This window comes from Amblyomma mixtum, chromosome 3 (assembly GCF_055824585.1).
Source record: "Amblyomma mixtum isolate Tamu chromosome 3, ASM5582458v1, whole genome shotgun sequence".
NCBI classification, from domain to species: Eukaryota; Metazoa; Arthropoda; class Arachnida; order Ixodida; family Ixodidae; genus Amblyomma; species Amblyomma mixtum.
In genome coordinates this window covers 114,345,496-114,367,884 of record NC_143014.1, presented here as the reverse complement: position 1 = coordinate 114,367,884, position 22,389 = coordinate 114,345,496, and the positions used below count along the sequence as shown (strand labels likewise).

Below are 22,389 nucleotides of genomic sequence, written 5' to 3'. Positions count from 1 at the left end.
TTTGTAATAATGCTTTCAAGGCTAAGTCATTCAGTAGCGCTACTTCGCTGACATCAATAAACTTTCAAGAGCTCTCATTTCCCAAAGAGAGCACCCGTTATTCACCGGGAAAATATTGCCCACTTAAGTAACGAATATGTTTTTGTTGTGCTATTTGACATGAGGGTAGTGCAGCTTTTTTGATGTCACGGCATCGAGAGCTATATGGTCCTTAGTTGCATAGCACTGCCGCGGTAAACAAAACGCAAGTATTATTAACTTTAATGACGTCATTTCCGCCTTCATTTTACCATATTTTACGTGTTTTGAAAAACTGAAACGCGTTTTGAAAAACGCAGTCGGATTAAAACGTGTTCCCGCTGGGACTCCTTTTTGAGCTGCATTTATAAAAAGAGCTTTCCTCAGTGAATCACACTTGAGCTACCCTCAAGCACGTACTGAGCCTAGATATGTGTGCTTCGCTTTGTCACTATGAAATGTCGACATGAAAGCAAAGCTGTGTAGCGCGTGTAACCAATAAGCTTTATGCGTAGATAAATAGGCACTTCCACATGAGTGCGACAAAGCAGGAAGGCGTGGCTGGTAAAATAAACAACGGCTCTTTTCGTTCAATTTAATTTCTTTCTTATGGTCTGCCCGGTGATGGCACAGGCGTCGCGCGGCTTGAGCTTATGACGAAGGGGAAAACGAATATTATTCGAATAGTCCTCGATTCAAATCGCAATATAGTCTCGGCCGGAGAACCTCATTCTTTTCCCGGTTTCTTTTTCCCTTCAGGTAACTGTTGTTTAGCAGCTCTCTGCGCATTGCTGAACCAATTAAATGGCATTTTTGGGCTTCTTAAGGTCAGTTTTGTTTTTGATATTTTGAGCAAGGATAACAGTCGAGCCCTGCTCGTAATGAATGCGCAAGGTGAAGGAATGCGTGCAGCATAACTCCAGCAGTACGGTAGACCTCTCTTGCGGCTTTTATAACTTCTTTTTTCTGTGGCGCGATATTGGAGTTGCCTGTCGACTGGCATTCACAAGTTCTCGTCTCTATGGCGCCCTTTCCAAGCAAGAACACTAACAATAACAAGAATGACGTCCGTGCTTTTTAGGAGATTCTATATTTGGCCACTTCTTGTTTTTTTTTTTCAGGTAGACGTCGACTGAGCGATGCTATTGCACGAGCAACAAAACTACGTTTATAAAAGGCGCTCGTCTACCGTGTTTACAACACACATGGGCGTCTTGTTCGATTGTAACGCTCTAGCTCGCCCTTCTGAAGCACCACAAGGATCTCAGAAAACACGGACCAGAACAAAGCACGGACAGTTGAAAACTGAAAAAAAAAAAAAAATGAGGAAAGCAAGCTAAATTGAAAGACAAGAGTTCACTCAATTCACGATACCTATGTAAGGCCACTGCACCGCTCCGCCTTACTGTGGGACGGCTTCAGAAGGGACCGAAAAGGTTTCGCCGGTGAACAGTGCTGTTCACGTTGCCTCCGAAGCACAGGGAAAAAAAAGAAGGGTGCAGTGCTTCAAGGAAAAAAATTTGTAGCGGATTCAAAGGCTTTTTACCATTGTTTTCGCACGTGGCCCACAGGGGCGGAAATTGCGTCGCGGCCACTTGGCGGGATATTAACCGAAAGCAGTGCTCTGCTTCCAAAGCAGAAAGAAAACGGAAAAAGCGGAGCACTCGAACGTGGTACACGGCGGCCACGGCTGAGCGTGCCGATTTTTAATATCGGCCGTACAAACAGTTTCCGCTCTCTTTACTATGTGGTTTCCTCCCATCACTCTCGGCATAAATCAAGGCTTATAACTTTCTTTGAAATGCCAAAGCCAGGTTTCGCAACTTCGCATGCGCTGCTGAAACAAAGTTTGTCGTCTATAGACGTGGTTCCGTTTTCTTTGTTTCTGCTCCTGATGCCTGGGAAGCATCTGTTCCCACTTTTTTTCTTTTTACGGGCAGTCTGGGCCGAGACTTTTTCGCTTTTTTTTTTTACTAGCACTGCCGATATCAGTGGAGCACGCTGTTGAAGGGAATAATTACTCTGTGTCCTTATTTAATTTTAGAGTAAGAACCGTGGGAGAAAGAGATAGGTGAAAAAAAGGGACATATAAACAGAGAGAAATTGGTAGTCGGATCAGGAGTGCGCGAAAGTCCAATGGCAGTATTAAGAGTGCGAGACGCAATGCTTTTTCGTCGACAACAATAAGCGGCGTAGAGATGCAATACTCGGCTTTGTATGAAAGAACAAAAACATAGAGAGCAGAGATTAATTTGTTCTCGATTTCGAAACTAAATTATCTCTAGGAAGAGGAATTCGCTGTCCTTTCGATACTTCCGCGAGCTGTCACTCTCACGTTTGATGCAATCGGGCATTTTGATTTAAACAGGTACAGTTCTCCTCAGAGCGCCTGAAGGAATGAAGGCGATCCTGAAAATTCAGTTTTAAAAGCCAAAGAGCAGCACGCAGTAATGATGTATGACTTTTTGTTATTCTCGCTCTCCCTTTCTTCCTTGCTTTCTCTCTCGCTCCCTTCCTTCCTTGCTCCCTTCTTTCCTTGCTTCCTTGCTCCCTTCCTTCCTTCCCTCCTTCCTTCCTTGCTCCCTTCCTTCCTTGCTCCCTTCCTTCCTTCCTTCCTTGCTCGCTTCCTTCCTTGCTCCCTTCCTTCCTTCCTTCCTTCTTTGCTCCCTTCCTTCCTTGCCCCTTGCTCCCTTGCTCCCTTCCTTCCTCCCTTCCTTGCTCCCTTCCTTCCTTGCTTCCTTGCTCCCTTCCTTCCTTCCCTCCTTCCTTCCTTGCTCCCTTCCTTCCTTGCTCCCTTCCTTCCTTCCTTCCTTCCTTGCTCGCTTCCTTCCTTGCTCCCTTCCTTCCTTCCTTCCTTCTTTGCTCCCTTCCTTCCTTGCTCCCTTCCTTCCTTGCCCCCTTGCTCCCTTGCTCCCTTCCTTCCTCCCTTCCGTGCTCCCTTGCTCCCTTCCTTCCTTGCTCCCTTGCTCCCTTCCTTCCTCCCTTCCTTGCTCCCCTGCTCCCTTGCTCCCTTCCTTCCTCCCTTCCTTGCTCCCTTCCTTCCTTGCTCCCTTCCTTCCTTGCTCCCTTCCTTCCTTGCTCCCTTCCTTCCTTCCTTCCTTCCTTCCTTCCTTCCTTCCTTCCTTCCTTCCTTCCTTCCTTCCTTCCTTCCTTCCTTCCTTCCTTCCTTCCTTCCTTCCTTCCTTCCTTCCTTCCCGTTCTTCATTTCTTTTTCCTCTATATCTCCCGGCCTTCCCTATTTTCTGTCATACCTCCATTTTTCCCTTTATTCCGTCCTTCCATTCTCTTTTCTTCATCGCTTAACAGAGAATTACATTTTCACGGAGAGTTCGGGGATAAAATTGTTTAGGCCGCGTTCGCTCTTTCCCCGAAATACATAACGAAGGGCGCAGTTCGAGCGCGAAGGCACTCTTAGGGCAATTACGCCCACAGCTTATTAGTATCATGATGCTTTGGGGCACCGAAGTTCAGTCAAACTTTTATTCTGCTTCAAAACTACTGAGTAAACGAGTTGGAGGAAAAAAAAGAGAGCACAGGACGGACGGTATCCAACTTAAAGGATCGAATAGCGCTAAAAGCAGGCGATCCATCGAACAGCGTTGTTATGGCTCAGGCATCTTAGCTCCGCCGAATGGCGCGAATGGAGGGCAGCCGGCAGACGTGCCGCAGAAAGATAGGAAACTCTCGAGGCATACTAATGAAGAATGCAGCACGAAGAGACGGCTTGCGACATCAGCCGCAAGAAGAGGCATCGATTAGCTCTTCTGAGGATAACTCACGACGAAGTAGCCGCTATTGAAGTTTGGACTGTAGGCTCGGGAGACTGAGCTAGGTTGTCCATTCTGAGTGTTGAAGGAGAGGACTGAGCGACCTTATAAATATCCACATAAGCACCCTTCCTCCCTGCTCTACGCCAATTTCTGCAATGCTCACAAAGAAGCCATTCCAGAATACTCTGCGAATCTCTCCCCGTTGTCCCCGTCCATGAAAACAGAACATCCCCGTTGATATGCACGAGAGCGCGTAAAGAGCGACAGTCAAGCCCGACTACAAATTGCTTTTTAGAATTTCGGCACTGCTTTAGGTACACATTCAAAACGCGCAATTTATCTCCTGCTAGCTTTTTCAAATCTCACTAGCACAGACTAGAGAACTAGAGCAGGAATGCAAACGCCCACGCTCTGTGGTGGTGCACAGTAGATGTCGTCAATGCAGGCTTTCTACTGCATGCGCAGGTAAGACAGTGCCATTTTCCACAGCCACGCTTCGAATATGCCCCCGCTTCGAGCCCTTGGATGAACAGGCGAAAGCGGCGGGGTAGTGCGGGAGAAGTATTTTGCTTTTTCTGCGGGGAACGAGCTTGCTGTAACTCGTCGCCATTTGTGCGCGTAGCGTTCCTTCGTCCCCGGTGAAAACGCAACGAGAAGCATAGACTACAGGCTGGCTTGAGAAGTAACGTACGAAACGTTCACATGATTTTTAAGAATTCTTTATATGGAGTTTCTAAAGTTGCTGTTTGCACCAAAGTTTGAAGCCCGTAATTTGCATAGGAGGAGATAATTTATGCCAGTCGTCAGAAGGCGGCCGGCCCGGAGTTGCAGAACGATCATTCTTTCTTTGCGGCTCTCGTTTCAAACACAACTGATGAACAGCAGCAGCCAGGGCGGGCATCGTCAATGCGTGGAAAACGCACGCATGAAAGTGCGAGGCCCGAGTACGGCGTATGGAGTGTAGCATTTGAAAGGAAGTCGATGTTTCAAGAACGCTGTGAATATTTGCGGGTTGTTCAAAGACAAGAAATGTATTTGATACAACTAGCCAACGAAATTCTCCTTTTAAAAAGGGCAGTAATGAAATCGGAGCAGGCAAGCATAGCTTAAACGAAATTGGCAGTGTTTTAATGAACAGTAGTTTTTCCGCGTTTTGGTAACATTATATCTGATATTGCTCGGTCGCAAAAAAAAAAGTTTATCCGGATATTACTATCAGAGAATTGTCCGCATTAATTATCATGAACAGTGCGCGAATGTCTGAAGTTTTGAATACGAATCGAGTACCAATAGTTAGCTTCTATCTATTGAACAACGAAGAGCAGATACATTTATTCGACTTAAAACAGTGCGCAGGGACAGGACACAGTCGAGAAACACACAGACACAGCACTGACTGTGCTGTGTCTGTGTGTTTCTCGACTGTGTCCTGTCCCTGCGCACTGTTTTAAGTTGAAAAATGAACCAACTGGCCCCGCTACTTCCCATGATACATTTATTCGCAATAGCATTTTTATTCTCATGCGCAGAAATATTGCACTTTGTTGAACATTGCACCAGTAAGCATTAACGCTTAAGGCATTGTTCGGATCGGTCAGTAAGATCACCGGCTGAAACATAATGCACGTTCACGAGAATACAGTTACTGTCTTGTAGTAATAGCAGGGAACCCTACTTCAGCGTAAAGAAATAATCTACGTAGGAATACCGTAATTAGGTTTACAGTACTAACGGAACACTGAGGATAGCTCCATCCAGTTATTGTTCTCCGGTAAAAAAATTTCTGGCTCTTTCTGGCTATGCAAAAATTTGACCGCGAGTAAAAGACGCATCTGTCGGCTAGAAGATTTGTTCGGAAAATCTTCCCGTAAGTCGATTCAGTCTCGTGACGCCCTGACAGAAAAGGACGGATTGCCATCGCTTAATGGCAATGTTGCTTAGCTTCAGTGATCCAAGCCCAGAAATCGATGTCGACACATTCATTTTACTCTCGAAATGCGCTGGGGATCTACGACACCTGTATTTCGCTTCTTGGTCTTTTATAGCTTCTAGAACCCTCGTTTTCGATGAGAGTGATATTTTTGCGATTAAAGCGCGGTACCCAATCGATGCAGGCCAACTTCTATTTGTCCTCAGTGTCCCTGTAAGTAATCATAATCTGTAATAGGGAATCCTGAGCCTTACAGAGTGCACGGAGCCGCCAGATTTCATTGTCTTCGTCGGCAAAGCTCACTAAGCCTTTCCCGCGAATAAGAAGGTGAGTGCTTGTAGATATAGAAGGTGAGATATAGCCAGAACCTTTGGAAAAATTTGTAATACGTAGGACACTGAATTTTCGAATAGATTACGAAGAATCGATGCGTGCTATTTTGTTGTCTATTCGCAGTTGTCGAATATTCGCGCATCCCTAATTATCACCTAATTAAGAGATATAGTAATATTCATAAAAAATTTGGAACATGTTGAGCGTGCAATATAATATTCTATAATTATCAGTTGGAAAGAAAATTTTTCTCGAAGAGATATCTATACCTAGGAACAGACGATTGAAAATCCTCAGATGTTTTGTTTTGGTTCAGGGAACCGTACTGAGATCCCTATACTATTTCTTGTTTACGTCAATGACTTGTGCTCTCAGTCGTCGTCAATAATACGCGTTTTTGCGGACGATGGGGTCTTATATAAGGCTGTGAAACGTTCACAACACTGCAAAGAAATTCAAGACCTCGATATGTCAGTTTTGTGTTGTTGTTGGACATTAATACTAAGAAGATCAAACTCATGATCTTTTCGACTCGCAAAGTACCTCTTGTGTACAACTGTTCTCGCGCCGGTGAGTGCATGCAGTGTCTTAATATGAGTACTTTGGGGTGCACCTAACCTACACTCTATCTTGAGACATCCATATCGACTATGTATTATCGTAAGTTAGGTACACCTTTAGTTGTCTTTCAATGTTCACAGCCATGCGCCACGTAATGGCAGCCAAGAGAACTACAAATTCTTGCCCGGAATTCCTGGTAATGAGAAGCCCTGTGCACAACAGGTAATCTCAATCAGGAGGCTTACGGAAAAATGTGCGTGCGCGATTTACTTAAGTTTCATGTGCAATGACAAAAACTTAACTTTCATTTTTCCTTTCGATGACAACTCGGTATCGAGGGCTTGGAGCTAGCCTTCTTGACTCTACTTTCAATAAAAAATATATTGAACCTACCGGGAAAAGCTTGAAGATGGCGAATTGTTTCACGACGCAGCCTTTTCCACGTTCCCATCCCGGAACTGGGATAGTGACGTTTTGGAAGTACTGTGAGAAGATGGTCATGAGAATTATGCTCCTGTAAAAATAAAACAAAACAGAAATAACAAAATTGGCGGCTGATTCAGAATAGCACAAAGTTTATATTCATCGTAAAAAATGTAATTGTTTCTTTTTGTTCTGATGCCATTCATCGCATTTTGGTTATGATATAAATGGGCGACATCAGGTGTCGCAGGATGTTCAGGGTTTCATCCTACACATTCTTTATTCTAAACATGCTGAATATTGGTACAAAGAACAATAAGAATGAGGTGTTACTGAAAAGCAATTGAGCAAAGCACTTTCTCTTTTTCTCCATAAGTACACTTTTCGCGGCTATCGCGGTTCGCGACGTGCCGATGCGGTGGCCCAATTTTCCCCCGAGAATTCTTTGCGCTCATCATATAGTCGTTCCTTGAAAGTGCCTACTAGTGCATTCTAGGGAGAAACTTTGTTCCCAAGTCTTTTGCAGTCCCATCTAAAAAAAAAGCAAAAGAATCTAAGTACATTCGAACAATTATTTTGGTCATACTACTCACAAATTTACCTCCCATAAGTAGTTCGAGGACCCTAAGTGCTCACTTTGCGTCATAGGATACAAGGAGAGTAAGAGGCAGAAAAAAATGCATGGTTTTGTTCTTGTTCTGTCCAGTGCTCTGTCTTTCACTAGATCAGCGCGCACGAAGACGTAAGTTGTTTAAAACCAAATACCATCGTGCTTACTAGAGTATATACTCCTTACCTGTTGAGACTAAGAAAGTGATAACTGTATTTAACATTTTTAAATTTTGGCCTTATAGATATACTTCATGATAGGCACGCGCCACCCGTCACTCTTTAGTTGCATGATGAGTCGTTGGCAATACCACTCGATGAAGAAGGCTCTTGTTCAGTGAGAGCAGTGTCCTATCTTGTTGAGTTCATTAGCGTGCCAGGAGCAACAACGGCGCACTAACTTCGAGAGAGCATGAACCTGCACACAGGTGCAGTGGTTCATAAGCTGCCCTGGTTGCCGAAAATGCAGTTTTATCTGAATTCCGGTTTTGAGGCTTCGCGAGTCTCTGCGGCGACTGTGCACATGGTCGTTAAAATTCTTTGCGCCTGATGATGAGACCGCGGCATTAGCTGTAACGGCAAGCGGGCACTCAACATGAACGCGGCGCCCCAGTTTCCAGAGCTGAGCCGGGCAGCCTCTTCGAAGAGCGAGAGGCCGACCAGGGCGATGCAGGGTGCGATGCCCAGTGGTGTTACCCAGCGTAGCAGGAAGCCCACGATGCCCGTGAAGCCCAGCAACACTTCGAACGCAGACGATGCGATGATGGCCCCGGAAATCTGCATCAGAGGCGCAAAGCACTGTGTACCACCTGGATGCACGTTGTTTCTCTGCTCTGGAATACCGCGCTCAAACGGCACCATAAGTGAATTTACGCAAATAGGTACAGACGAGGTCAGAATAATAAATTTACGTTTCGCGTGTCGCAGGTTCAAGTAGTGCGGCGCATTCTAAGGTGTTCATGTGGGCCGAAAGGGTTCAGTTAAAAAGAAGACGAATCGTGCGAGGCGAGCATCCCATATTGTGCCTCGATATTTTGCATTTCTTACGTGGTCTGAAGGGATGGAGTTTTGGTTCGGTTTCAGTTTATGATGTTTAACGTCCCAAAGCAACTCAGGCTATGAGTGACGCCGTAGTGAGGGACTCCGGAAATTTCGGCCACCTGGGGTTCTTGAACGTGCACTGACATCGCACAGCACAAGAGCGTCAAGTATTTCGCCGTCGAGGCCAGAATCGGACACGCGCCTTTCAAGTCATCAGGCGAACACGATAACCACTGAGGCATCACAGCGGCTCAGAAGCATGGTGCCCCATTTTTTATTACTGACACTCTTCTCTATATTCTCTTATGTCACAAGCGTTCTCACAAACTTCAGTGCTACATCTCCAAGAATTTGTTCTTGATTACTCTCTTGTCGGGGGTTCTACTATTATTCGCACCGACGCAGCCATTGCAGCGTTGCCCTTAAGGACAAGAGACGGTGGTATTTGAAGTTTTATCTTCGCAATTTCCACGATACGCCGAAACCTGCACTCTCGGATAGCACGAAGCGTTGCTGGTAGCTAATCGTAGATTATGTGTTGGTCACACGACCGACGCGAAAAGCGGTGCATGGCTTTGGCTGGAGGCGAAAAGCGTGGAGAAAGGGACACTTGTTTCTTCACTGTTCTTCTGCTGGTCATTCGTTTTCAACAGTCCTTTCTCTCTCATCTTCTGAACTCACAGGACGCATTTGTTAATCGCACAAAACGCAGGCTTAACGCACTGGACCGATGTCTCAGCACTATGAACATTAATATACCAGCCAGAAACCTTACATGTGCTATTAAGGAGCAGTTCCAGTTCTTGCTTGCGCCGTCGCATTGCAGCTTCCAAACAAAAGAAGCAAGTAGGTGTGATTGAAATAGTGGCAGAAAACTTATTTGAGCTATTGTATTTACCCGCCGCGGTGCCTCAATGGTTATAACGTTCGGCTGCTGAGCACGTGTTCGCGGTATGTAATTCCTGCCGCGATGGCACTATCTCAGCGGAGGCACGAAGCAAAAATTAGTGATCACTGCGGCAACCCGCACGGTGAGAATGCGAAAGCATTGACGTCTCCTCTGCACTTGTCACGTCTGTTTGCCTCTCTTTGTCATTTTCTTTTGTTTGTTAATAATTTAAGTACTGAATTAGCGTAATTACCTTATGCTTTACTTAAAGATCGATATATTTACTCTGATTATACCTTCTTTTATCTCAGTCAAGCATTTTGCTTTTTGAAATTTGGCGCCGTGGTTGCTTTCCCGTCCGCTTACTATATCCCTGACCAGCCTATTGAGCCGCCCAGTAGTTTTTGCTGATAATTAACTAATCTATGTCAATGAAACTTTTTTGATCGATTAATCATCACTCATCAAATACATTTCAATTCATTACAAACTTTTTTTATTTTATTCCTTTTCCTTTTCTCCCACTATTTTGCCTTCCGCGGCTGTTTTCCCGCACATTCACTATATCGACGTCCACGCTATTTCTACTTTTTTTTTTCGCCATTTCTGGCTCTTATAAATGAACTAATCATCCTATCGACATAATGTTTTTTTGCGCAGCATCCTGACACCGTCCTTTACCGATCACAATTATTCGCTTGATGCTACCTCTTCTGATAACGTCACCACTGCTGCGGACATGTTTTGCGGACACGTTTTGCGGGCACGTTTTGACCCGACCCCACTGACATAGCCTAGAAATACTTTCGCCTAAAATGCTTTCGTATTAGTGCACGTTAGAGAACCCCAGCTGGCTGAAATTAATCTGGAGCCATCGACTACGATAACGCAATGTTCGTCCTTTCACTGAATCCTTCGTTGTCCTCTCCACGGCGTGGCTTGGGTGTACATCCTGAGCGAGATAGTTATTGTTAAGCGTTAGTTACGCGCAACTATTACGTAATTATTGCTATTACATCTCATTTAGCGGGGAGCCTCTGTGCTGACAGGGACGGATCGCAAATGCTGAAACAAAGGGCTGCGTAGAACTGAACGCGCATTAATACGCTTCCGACTGAAAACAGCAACCAACAACAAAAGAGAAAATATAGCAAGAAACGAGGGAAAAAATTATAGAAACAAAAGAGCGGCAGGAAGTGTTACAAAAAAAAAATAAAACTCGCAATAGAGCAGCTACGAGCCATCGGTCGCACACTGAGTTTCTACCTGGAAATTATGCACGAGCTAAAAATGATTTTAATGTGGCGAGGCGATAAAAGAGACCCGACGCAGGTCACACTAGAAGGAGCGTCTCACGGGACCACGGATGGCCGTCGGACGTTGGGAGTTTCTTGGTTAGTTTCCCGCTATGCTGGGCGTAAGAGTAAAAAATAAAGAGAGCACGAAACTAGTGTTCGTTCGGCTCACGCCAAACGCAGAATTACCAGCGCACAGTAAGAATGAAGAAGAAAAATGCTGCTCATAGCCCTCACAGCCTGGGGCAACTGCTGAAAAAGAGTTTTAATGTTCCGTGACAAGTTCATGCAATCTGAATTGCAGACCAGGATATTCACCATATATGCCGGGCGAGGCTAGATTTATAGGCAAATCTCTGAGAGCGTGGAGAAGAAAGAATGGCCAGCGTGATTTTTAATACAAAATTTCTCGTTCAAGAAGGGCGGTGTTGGTCGTTCTCTGCACACCCTGAAATCCGCTTAGGATAGTAAGTCCATGAAGTTGGTAATCTAGGCATGAATGTTTTGCGCAAAATGGGCTTAAATACCACGAATAAAAAGAAAGGAAAAGTAACTCAATATTTGCAAACTTCATGTGCTTGCTCATTTCCATAATGGCTGCTATAACTATGCATCAACTGTGGATCGCTGAGTGAGGACCACGAAGCCGATTTATTGGATGCTGAAGAAGTTGTGCAGCGCGCCTAGCTGGTGCGCACCCGAGCTCTTTCTTACTGGGCGCGTTCTACTCAAGGGCTTTCGACTATCGACAAATAGAGCCGATAGCTTTGGGATGCTGATCACTACGACCTTAAGACTACACGTCGCTGTCTCTCGAGTGGTAGAAAAGCTATGGGGCAAACAGATTCTGGAGAAAATGGCCCTTGGGGCGCGACAGCCTAGTCCTTACATGTGTCTTGATAAATCGCCCAATTGTTGAATGATTCGGGCATGGAGTAATTTATCTGCTCTATCAGGATAATGTGCGGGGTCTGACTATTTTGGGCCACTGATGATTCAGCTTAATGCGCTAGTTTAACTTTAGACGATAATTATGGTTTGTCTGCGTACTTGGACCCTTCTTGCTTTTCAGCAGTCTAGGAGGAATTATGAATGTAAGTAATAAAAGATGACTTTAATTCGAGTTTTGTTCTTTCGAGTTATTTTTTTAGACAAATTTATTGATGTTTCATTTATAGCATCTTTCAGCGCTTGTAGTAATTGCTCAAGTACTGCGCAAAAATATGTAACCAAATCCATTGATAGTTTAGCTAGAATGGGAATATAGTTAATTGTGCGGAAAATCAGCGGGCTTGTTAATGAGCCGTGGACACATATTGAAGTATGTGCTGTCTCCGGAAATATCTTTCACCAATGAGATCATTCGTATGTTGAATTCAACCATCCCAAAAATTTCGGTCAGTATTCAGAGGCATTCGCTATTCGAAGCAGCAAGCTATTACCCACACAAGTTGAAAACACGAAGTATCCACGCATATCATGCTGACTGCGCTCAGAGGCTCTTTAGCATTTGACGGAAATGGTCATTTCTGTGTTAAATTGCGCTGAAGCGGCCGTAGTGCAGGATAGATTACAGCCATCAGAACACACACTCAGTATGGGCAAATTACAACAAAAAAGACGTATTGAGATTTATGCATCCAGTTTCGTTCTAAGTCACAAAGCACAGAGATGCGAAGGGTTCTCTGGTTCGGTGGTTTGCTCCCCAGGCTGCCTCAAGAGCTCACATCTTTCTCTCTTTCTTCTTCCCAAACATTCTGCGGTGAATTTCTCGACTTTATTTTCGTTCTGTGTGTAAAATTGCAGCGGCGATTTCGTGCATGGCCGCGTTTCCCATTTCTACCTTCTTATTTTGTGTGTCCGCATTCAAGCAAATTCAAGGAGGGAGAAGGTTTACAGCGCGAGTAGATTTATAACTTGCTCAAGCCAACATACGGCAATGGCTTTCTTCTTCAGACCGCTGTTATTGTTTAGTACAATTGATTATTTCGCTATCTTATTTTATCCTCCGCTTTAGTGCGGCTGCGTGCACATAACTTCTATGAATTCTATGAACGCGTTCTAGTCGTTCGTGGGGAAGACGATAATAGAAGTTGTTAAATCTACGCTGGGTCTTATAAGTTCTCTGTTTCAGCGGTCGTATTCGCATGCAAATACTCTGCAACTTTGCAAACCACACCGATGCACCTTTATTATTCATGTTTGGTTCGAGAAAATTTAACCAGAAACTGAATAAGCTCGTTTCTCTAAAACCAATAGCCCAGATATGAACACCTTAGTTTTGACGAAACACGAACATTATAAGCTATAACAGGGTATAATGGAAGAGGGCAGTTGTAGGTAAGAAGCACTGTAAAGGTTAGACCTGCGATGCATTGTTTTAACATGCGCTGCGAAGGAAATACATGTGACATTACCAGCAGCAACCTTGGAGATCTGCCAGACAGCGCCTTAAGAGCTGCGCAATGGCGCCCCCTGCTAACTCGATAGGCTCGAATCCTGATAAATTGCATACTAAGACATATTTATCAGAATTTACAAATTATTTATCTTGCTATTTCCAGCGTTTATTGTGCAGCGTTTCTGAAAGCACTCGCCACTTCCAGTACGTTGCGAAAATGTAATATGATGCTGCATTCATGCCAAGGAAAGTTTAAATTTTTATCTAGGTAGTTTGATGCCGCGACTTCCTCGTAGTGACGATAAGTTTCGTGTGCACAAGCACCATCGTCTCGATAAGTGACACTTGGCGACGAATTTGAATTCTTGAAATTCTGTGCAACACCTCGTGGAGCATCAGAATTACCATGCTCGTAAAGTGACACGGATTGTTCTCTCCCTCTGCTTAGTTCAAATGAACAAAAGGGGGATTAACGCAGGATGAGAAGAGCCAGTAGCAAGAAGGATTGAAACAGGTGCGTACTGCTGCAGTTTCATATGTCAAGAGTTCCTTTTTTTTTATAGAGTAGGACGCGGCACATTCACAGACTATTTTAGTCTTTCAGAGATAAGAATATGACGGGCTGTACGAGGAACCACGAGTCAAATAATGTGTCGTTTTGATCAATGGGGTCGAGCAGGTGACCGTGCGCTAGACATTCTTGAGCCGCCAGCCTATTCCCGAAAAGCACGCTGATGGGGCCTGCATGCTGCTGCGCAGAAGGTCGTCGTTAAAATTAATGTTTTTTTTTGGAGTCTCACACCTCGCCTGGACTACCAGGCCCTCCGTAGGAGAGGGCAGCGGATTAATGGAGGTCTGCTCGCGTTCTTGGTTTTCTAGAATATATTTTGGCCTCCTTCTCCGCCGTTTTTGCATTTCACCTTTGTCTCAGTGCGGTCGCTGCGGCCGGATGCCGAACCCGGTATATCTCGTCTGCAACAGCAGAACGGCGTAGTCTCACAGTCACCACAGCGGCTTGTAAACAGGACTAAACCTAACACAGCTGCACAAAAACTGACTGACGCGACCTCTCTAATCCATCCAGCATGAAGCGTGCAAGCATTAAAGTTAAAGAAAAAAGTAGTGAGCTATTACACAGACTTCTGTAGACAAAGACCCCAGCACGGATTGACAAAACGAGGCGCTCTTGCCTCAGCTGGCACTGGCTGTAGGCGGCAACTGTACGAAGTGCCGAAGAAGAGGATTGATTGGTTGTGGTGGTTTCGGGTAACAGCACTCATGACGCCGAAGAGAGAGGTGCTCTCCACGCTCCATGGAGACGAGCCTGCTCTAAGCCTCCTGTTAACCGGGCGGAACTGTGGTTAGCGTAAGCGGGAAACAAGCTCTGTGGTCTATTATTTTTTTCTCTGTGCAGAGCTATCACGAGACCTAGACACTCTGACTGGCAACAGCTGCAGCTACTGCCACACACACTATCACTTCAGGCTTGCTCCGCCAAGCGTTGCGTGCGGAGTTACAAATTGTGGGTGACTTTTTGACGCCTCGTTTCCGACCGCTACTGACAGATGTGCACTGAGTCTATATTCTAATGATGATCCCAGCGTTCACGAATATGGATGCGTTTCACGGAGCACCTCCGGAATTTTTTGCGAAGTAGGCAGATATTTGGAAGATATTTGGCTCATCATAGCAATAACTGTGACTTGCGTTGCACTCATTGCAATGAACTTCAGCGCGCGGCGTGACAACAGTACAGTTATTTTACATTCCCGAAAGAACACGACACCTCCTTACATTTCCTGTTGGGAGAGTTTCCATCAACATTTAATTAAAAAAATTAACTAGGAAAAAACAGTATAGAAGTGCATCCAGGGAAAATTTAGCCACAGAACAAAGAAGACAAAAAATAGCGAAAATACTGTTTCTCATCAATTTCCCGTCGCTCCTCTGCGCTGATAAAAAAAAAAAAAACACGGATCGTTAACAAGGCGGAGGCCTATCTATACTTCTGAAAAAATTATCTTTTGATTTTCTTCCGCCTAAAGTTCACAAACCCTACTCGCACACGATAAAGGAATCAGCTGACGAGAGGGTATTATACAGAAGATGCGCATATTCAATGTTCGTTAGCATTGGAAGACAATTTGGGGTCCTGTTTGTTAGCTATCCCCATTTTGTGTACGTACGCGCACCTTAAGTCACGTGCAGACGAAACGCTGTGTGCATTTGCAGCCCCTGCGTATTAGACGCTTTAAGCCTGTGACATGAACCAGTATTTTCTGGCGGGTTGGTTGGCGTGCGTCGTTATTTGGAAAAACTGTGCGAACAGGCAATGGCGAAGCGCCGAGAATAGGCAAACACAAAGAACTCTCATTGCTTTGACCTCATCGTCTCACCATTTTTTTGAGGTTAACAATATGTGCCAACTAGCCAGCCCGCAAATAATGCTAGACATGGGCCAGTATGCCTTGTGCCGCGTCGTGCGAACGACTTGTCACTCAGTGCATAGACAGTTTTTATTGGGGAGGTACCTCGATGAGATAAGCTGCAAGACAGCTAGTGTACTCGGCTCCTTTCACCTCCAGCCCATGCGCAATGTGGTTTTCCAAGGGGAAGATACGCCACTGCCACATTTCCCCTAAAGGTGTTGTAGATGCTCTCTCAGAAACTAAAGAAACCGTGAAGCGTGAATTTTAATTACAAACTAACATTTCCTGCACCGTGCTTTCATTGCTTCTGCGTTATCTGCTTGCTCTTTTCGTGAAATCACGCCTTCACTTGTATTCTACTGTATTGTATTTATTTTCAGTCAGAAAAATGACGAAAGTTCAGGTAAAAGGTGCATCGAGATGCTTGAAAGCCCTCAACCCCAGTTCGACGGCAACAGGGCGAGTGCAGTCTGCTTCAGTATGGTATAGAGCGCTCGAGCAGTCTGCACCCCGCAGTCAAAAGTGAAATTAGGAAGTACTCACTGGTTTGCGGGCAAACTGCTTGCGTCCATCTTGCTTGCAGGTTCATGTAGCTCTACTTTCGTGCAAGCGTAGGCTTTAAAAGTTGGACACTACGACTAAATGTCGACCTTTATGCAGTGGAGGGCGCCGGTCGAGCGCTGTACACGAGGGAGAGGCAGACTGTACACATATTACCAAACGTTTGCGTTGTGATTGAGCAATTTATAGAATCCGCCAGAGGTTCGGCTCTAGAGGACGAGATTAAAAGCACTAAAACGACAATTTGCGGAACGTCTGGAGGAAAATGTTTGCGGATTTGATGAGATGCACTTTCTGCCTCATTTCTCTCTTCTATCCCCTGATTTCGGGCAGCTCTGCTTTGTCCCCGAAGCTGATCGCATAAGCATGTAAGAAGAGCACGCTGGACGCTACTTAGTCGCCGCAGGCGCCTGGTGGCTCCAGCATCGGCGTGCGAGCCAGCTATATCTGCGCAGGTGCCTACCTCGCTCATCCGCGATTGCCAGACGGCCGTCCACTCAGCGTCCGTTGCAGGGCCCGTGAGTCCCGAGTCGGGATCACGCGCAGCGATCAACTCTTCCTCGGTCGGGCAGCGCCACTCTGGTAGCGCCATGGTGGCCAGGATCGGTACTAGAAAGGTCACGCTGCAGCCTTGAATGATGGGCAGCCTGCGCAGTGCCCATTAAGGGATGTAAAGATAAGGAGACAAGACAATGTTGCAGCACCAACACACGCGTAGTGGTTCGGCGTACGAGTCGGCTAGAGGTTTCCACAAAAAAGCGAGCCGAGGAATTCCTCGACGAATGAAGCGATATCAGGAACAAGGTCCATCTCTCATCGCCACCCTGCTGCGTGTTCTTCGCCGCATGCACCTCAATGCACTCCTCTCCTTTGCGCTTTATTTCCTCTGCTGTCTCCGTTCCTCCCTTGCATGGCCCAACTGCCCAGAAACCCGTGCTAATCTTGGACATTCCCTTTTCTCCTGCCGCATTGTCATGCAATCCTCCTATTATCCATACCCCTCTCCCCAATACGGTGGGCCTGGCCAGCTTCGCACCAGCGGATAGACGAACATGTCCCGGTGTCTCTTGTGCACGGCATCCTCATCACTTAGTTCTGCATCACAATAAAATATATATCTCGTGCTCTCTCAAGGGGCAGCTGAGACCATGGCTGTGGTTCTGCGGCAGGAGTAAGGAACAAGAGTTTGTGAAGTTAGCTATATCAGTCCACTTTGAGGGCTTCTGCGACCCGTGATGGTGCCTAAAAGTGATTTGAGCCGACTGTCCATAGTTTCTGATATCGTTTAAGGCAGGATATCAGCTACAAATCGCAATTATTGACCAAAAATGCGTGTTTGAATAATTGGCAGAATACATTCCCCAACCATTCAGGATCCTGTCCGCAAATTTTATTTCTCATCCAGGGAGCAGAAAAGAAAAAATTCAAGTTCTTTGCAACGCTCGTGGCGCGCTTACGGCGCTCAACAGGAGCTTATTGTGAGGGGGCTGCACCTCCTACCTCTCACAGTATCCCCCCCCCCCCCCCCAGCCCCTACCCCGCGGGCCTCATCTTCCGCTAAGCAGGGCCCGCTGGCAGGCTAAAAGAGCTCAAGTCCGCTTCGATAAAGCTGCCACGAATTTCGAATTCTCTTCCGTCAATATTCCCAATACAAAACAACAATCGTGGATCATATTCGTTGGCCAAGTTCGTGATTTGTGACTTTTGCTTTACGGCAGATATAATATTACTACGATGACGAATACTGCGATGCCGCAGCCTTCGGAAGCTTCCATGTTACAACTGCTGATATAAAAATTAAATAGGCCATCGGAAAGACTAGTGCGAGCAGATTCAGCAAAGGGTTATTGTGTAGGTGACGAGATTAAACAGTTACAAAACATGTTCAGTAATAGTTAAAAAATATGTAAGGAATGAGGGAGGGTGTATAAGGCTTTTCCCACAGCCGCGTACCTGATGCCGAGCGACGTCTGGATGAGAGTGCCGATTCCTGATATGAAGAAGATGGTGGAGATGAGGTAGCCACGGGCGGGATCTTCCTCTCGCATGCAGAGCGCCGGTGCCAGGGCAAAGGGGTAACTTAGTGTTCCCGTCGCGGCGATCAGGTAGTGCTGCAAGACACAGCGGTGAGGCGTCAATGCACGTGACCCCGAGGGAAGCCAAGTCACTGCGCGCAGAATCGCCGAAAAGAGTCTCCAACTGCTACCTGACAGTGCCACCAGCTTAGTGGCAATGGTCTGCTAGGTCACACAAGTGCGCACTGTGCTCGCCTTTAGTAAATATTTAAACGTCGCTACGGTGAAGCGAAACTGGCAGAATTACGCAAGGCTAATATCATCTGTAGCTCACAACAAACTCAACCTGAACTCTTTCACGCACGCTAAAAAATAAAACAAAAGGTGAAACACTCCGGACTGTCATCGCAACTCTACGCTCACTGTCATATTTAAATTTTGTTCGTCACTTTCAAAACACTTTTAGCTCTTAGACAAGCTTCTTTGGCAGCCAGTTCACTGCTGCAAGAATGAAAGGTGAGACGTAAAAGTTGAAGTGAACGAAGCCGTGCAGAAGTTTATCACTCAGAGCATTCGCTGAAGATGGCTGCGGCTGGCTTTTCAATTGCAGCTGACATCCTACGGCTGACAACTAGAGACAGCTAGTATTCTTCATGTCTTCTTTGCTGAAAATACGCGGTAGGATAAAAATGCAACTGATTTTGAGAGCGGCTTTGCTGCTCTGCTGAGGGCCGAGTAAGTGGCTTTATGGTGGGCAAAACAATAATGTGCAGGTTAAATAGACTGCTGACCACAACTGTATAGGAGGCCAGACGCCTGCTTGGTACTATGAACGGAGTATCAGTATTCATTCACCAATATCCAATCACATTACATTGTGTACGAAAATAGTTTTACCTGTAGGCCAAGTAAAGCGCTGAAATACCACGCAGGACTGTCGTCTACTCCGTAGTACATCATCTTTTCTGGGGGCGCTTTTGGTGCCTTGGATGTTTTGTCATCCTAATGAAAAAAAGTGAACAAAAAGCCGAAGTTAGCCTTCTTTTTGCATTAATTCAAATACTGCCACTTGGAAGTGAGTGCTGACCCCTAAGGCGGGGTTCCCGCGCTGGCGGTGGCCGCTGGCTGTTTTTGACGTAGCTTGCGCGATCGTTGTGGGCCTCCCGGTTGCGATAAAGCTCTAGTTCTTTGAAAAGTGCAATGCATTTAATTTTTAATTATATGCGTTGTTAATACCAATTAATGCTGCTTTATAAGGTGCGAGAAAAATACAGAGTGCATAAAATGGTAAGTTTGTTCCACTTTCCTGCCTTTGCAATGTTATTTGAAAAAAAAAAAAAATAAGTGCGCGAAAAAGAGAGCAGCGTCTGCAGCATTTGAAATAGTTAATATCAGGAGCAGTTTTAGGCTCCAGTGGCTAGTTGGTAACATTGGTTGGTAACAAGTTGGTAACATTTTTGATTCATACCGACAGCGAAGAAGCATGAACACAAAGAGAAGGAACATGCAAAAACATGAACGAACGCTGCTGCGTTCATCCATGTTTTTGCACGTTCCTTGTCTTTGTGTTTATGCTTCTTCGCTGCCGGTATGGATCAGATGTACAGGGAGCGTCAAAAGTCCCAAGACCACGGAGTCTGATTTTGATCTGTATAGTGGGATACTTACGATAATCCCGAACCTAAAAATCTCTGTAGGGGAGAGAGGAGAAGTATCATTGTAACCTCTGAGTGGTAGTTTCACGGAGGTCTTAAGTGCAAGAATATATCGCTGGAAAGCGGACCATGTGTCCTTTGAACTTTTGCCGCACCCTGTACGTCCTGCGTCTGACCAAGGAGCGTTCCTTGTCCTAGAACAATGTCTGCTGAAATGCATTAACGGCAAGCATGCACAGGTTTAGACGTGCTGTCACACAACAGAACCTTCTCAATCACACCGCGGTTGCGCTCAAGGCATTCGTCAGGCACTTGGGATAGTGCTCTAAACTGCTTGGTCACTTCGTTTCAGCAGCTGAGATCGACCCACAACCGCGAACGTTGTCGACCAGAGCTACGCAGTCGAGCAGAGCACGAGGAAAAGTGTTATCGCATTTGATAACGGTAGTTTTTGACCTCATGATAATGAAATCCACTGCCGCCCTATCTCTGGCTGATGTATGGACAAGTTTGGAGGAGTTGGTTGAAGAATAAAGTTATGAAATATACCCTTCACAAAGTATTTTAGGCTAAAATGCATTTCTGACGCAATTGGTTCACCAAACTTATATACTAGGTGTGCCCGAACACTACCCGACTACTGCACATCTGACGGCATCTCGCTACGCAACACAAAGAGTAGAATGGGCAAGAAAAACAAAAATAAAATTGCCCAGCCCGCACCGCCAGATGCCACATAGCGGCCTCACTCACTCTCCTTTGCAATCGCTTCTTTGCTCGTTTTTTGATGCTTCTGACAAAAGCCATCGCCACCGTCCTCCGGCTCCCACAGCTGCTCTGTACACGGGATTACTGCAAAGCAACAGGCGGTCGCCGCAGCGTTTCGCAATTTTTCGTCGTTTTCTTTCTCTTCGCAAGCCTTTTTATCTCGGTAGGGTTGGTTGCGAGGGGGTTGAAAAGGAATCGAAGAAAAATAACAGCCTTTTCAATATTTGAACTCCCGGCTCACGAAGCGAAATAAACGAATTTCTTCACAAAAGTGTCGCAAGAGTGGGAAGGTCTTCGGTTACGCTTCTAAATGCGCCGACGTTCACCTATACGACGTACGGTTGCCGTAATGAAGAGTCGGTGCTCGTTTCCAGCTGTGCAAGCGCAGAGGCAGGTCTCGATAAATAATTGCAGCGCATAGGGTAGCAGCAATAAATTCGAGATGTGGTTCCCGTCTCTTGTCCTCACGGCCTCGTGGCGTTGGCTGTCTCCCCAACATGCATACCCTAACTCCTGCGAAACTGTGATTCGTGCTGTGTCACGATCTATCCAAGATTGCTGGCCTCCATGCTGGTGGCGCCGCGGTAGTGGCGTTCTTCGTATTTACTAGAAGCTCTGTATAGGTTTTATACGCTTGTTGCGGAAGCTGCTTCCACCGAATTAGCCATGGTGCAGCTGTGCGCGATGCGTGCTTTAAATAATTTGTCGGTGACGTTCAGAAGAAAGATGAACGAATAAAAAATTTCGTCTTCTGTTATGTTGCAAAGGGTATCAGCCATCCGTGGGAAGAACTGTGAACTTCGGATTTGAAAGTTAGACAGGGCATCAATTTTCAGAATTTCGCCCTTTTTGGCTTTCATCGTCTTTTGTACTCCACAATTGCTAACGTCCCCTGTGCCAAAGCAGCTGCGTAATTTAGAGTAAATGCTGCCAAACCCATCAGAACTCATCTACTACCACACGGAAATGAGCTTATTGAACATTTGTGCAGCAACAGATAAAGCTTCCGTCACCAGTACGGTTTACTTGATCAGCACACCAGAACGTGTTCAATCAGCGCCGCTAGCTTCGTAACTGGCAACTACAACCCCTGGTCGAAAGTAACGCAAAGCAAACAAGACAAATCCTCTAGACTCATTTAACGCTCGTTGCTCCGTCGCTATTTTATTCGCATTTGACGAATAATTCCACAATGTGTGTAAGCCTCGCTTGCCTCTCAAAGCTCCTTCACGCATTTCCCGCAGATCAGAAAATGAGTTCAGTTTCAAACGAACACATTGCAGGAGTTAAGCTTTGCACTGGTCTACGCTTCCGCATGTAGCCGGCTGTAGCCGCATGTAACCCATAAGCACTATTTTAGTTAGCCGGGTCCTTTGCTTCATTTTTTTTTTCGATAATGTTGCAATGTTGGTTTAATTTTCCTGCGCTTGGTTACGGCTATTTTCTTTCTTGATTTTTCTATTTTGCTTTGTACTTTCTTTATTTCCAGTTCTTACGTGGTGTTGATTAGTAATTTCTAACTTCTCTTTGCACCCCCCCCCCCCCTTTTAGGTTCATGTAATCATTTTTTACCTAGTGCCTTTCTATCATTCTTTTTTGTATTACACGTTCATTTAAAGCCCATTTTCTTTGACAAGATGTTGTTTCTGCCCGATGTCCTTACTGAATGACCTGCGTTGGTTTTACAGGAG

General features: G+C 45.6%; 1 protein-coding gene across 1 annotated transcript in view; it reads right to left on the bottom strand.

Moving 5' to 3' along the window:
- LOC149351448 (solute carrier family 23 member 1-like) overlaps positions 1-22,389 on the bottom strand; it is an 82,195-nt gene that overhangs the window by 17,453 nt on the left and 42,353 nt on the right. The window contains exons 4-8 of the mRNA XM_089580757.1: positions 19,173-19,277; positions 18,214-18,371; positions 16,724-16,907; positions 8,240-8,421; positions 7,006-7,126 (exon numbers count right to left, since the gene is read on the bottom strand). Of these exons, the coding sequence (XP_089436883.1) occupies positions 7,006-7,126; positions 8,240-8,421; positions 16,724-16,907; positions 18,214-18,371; positions 19,173-19,277 (750 nt within the window). The remainder of the gene's footprint in view (positions 1-7,005; positions 7,127-8,239; positions 8,422-16,723; positions 16,908-18,213; positions 18,372-19,172; positions 19,278-22,389) is intronic.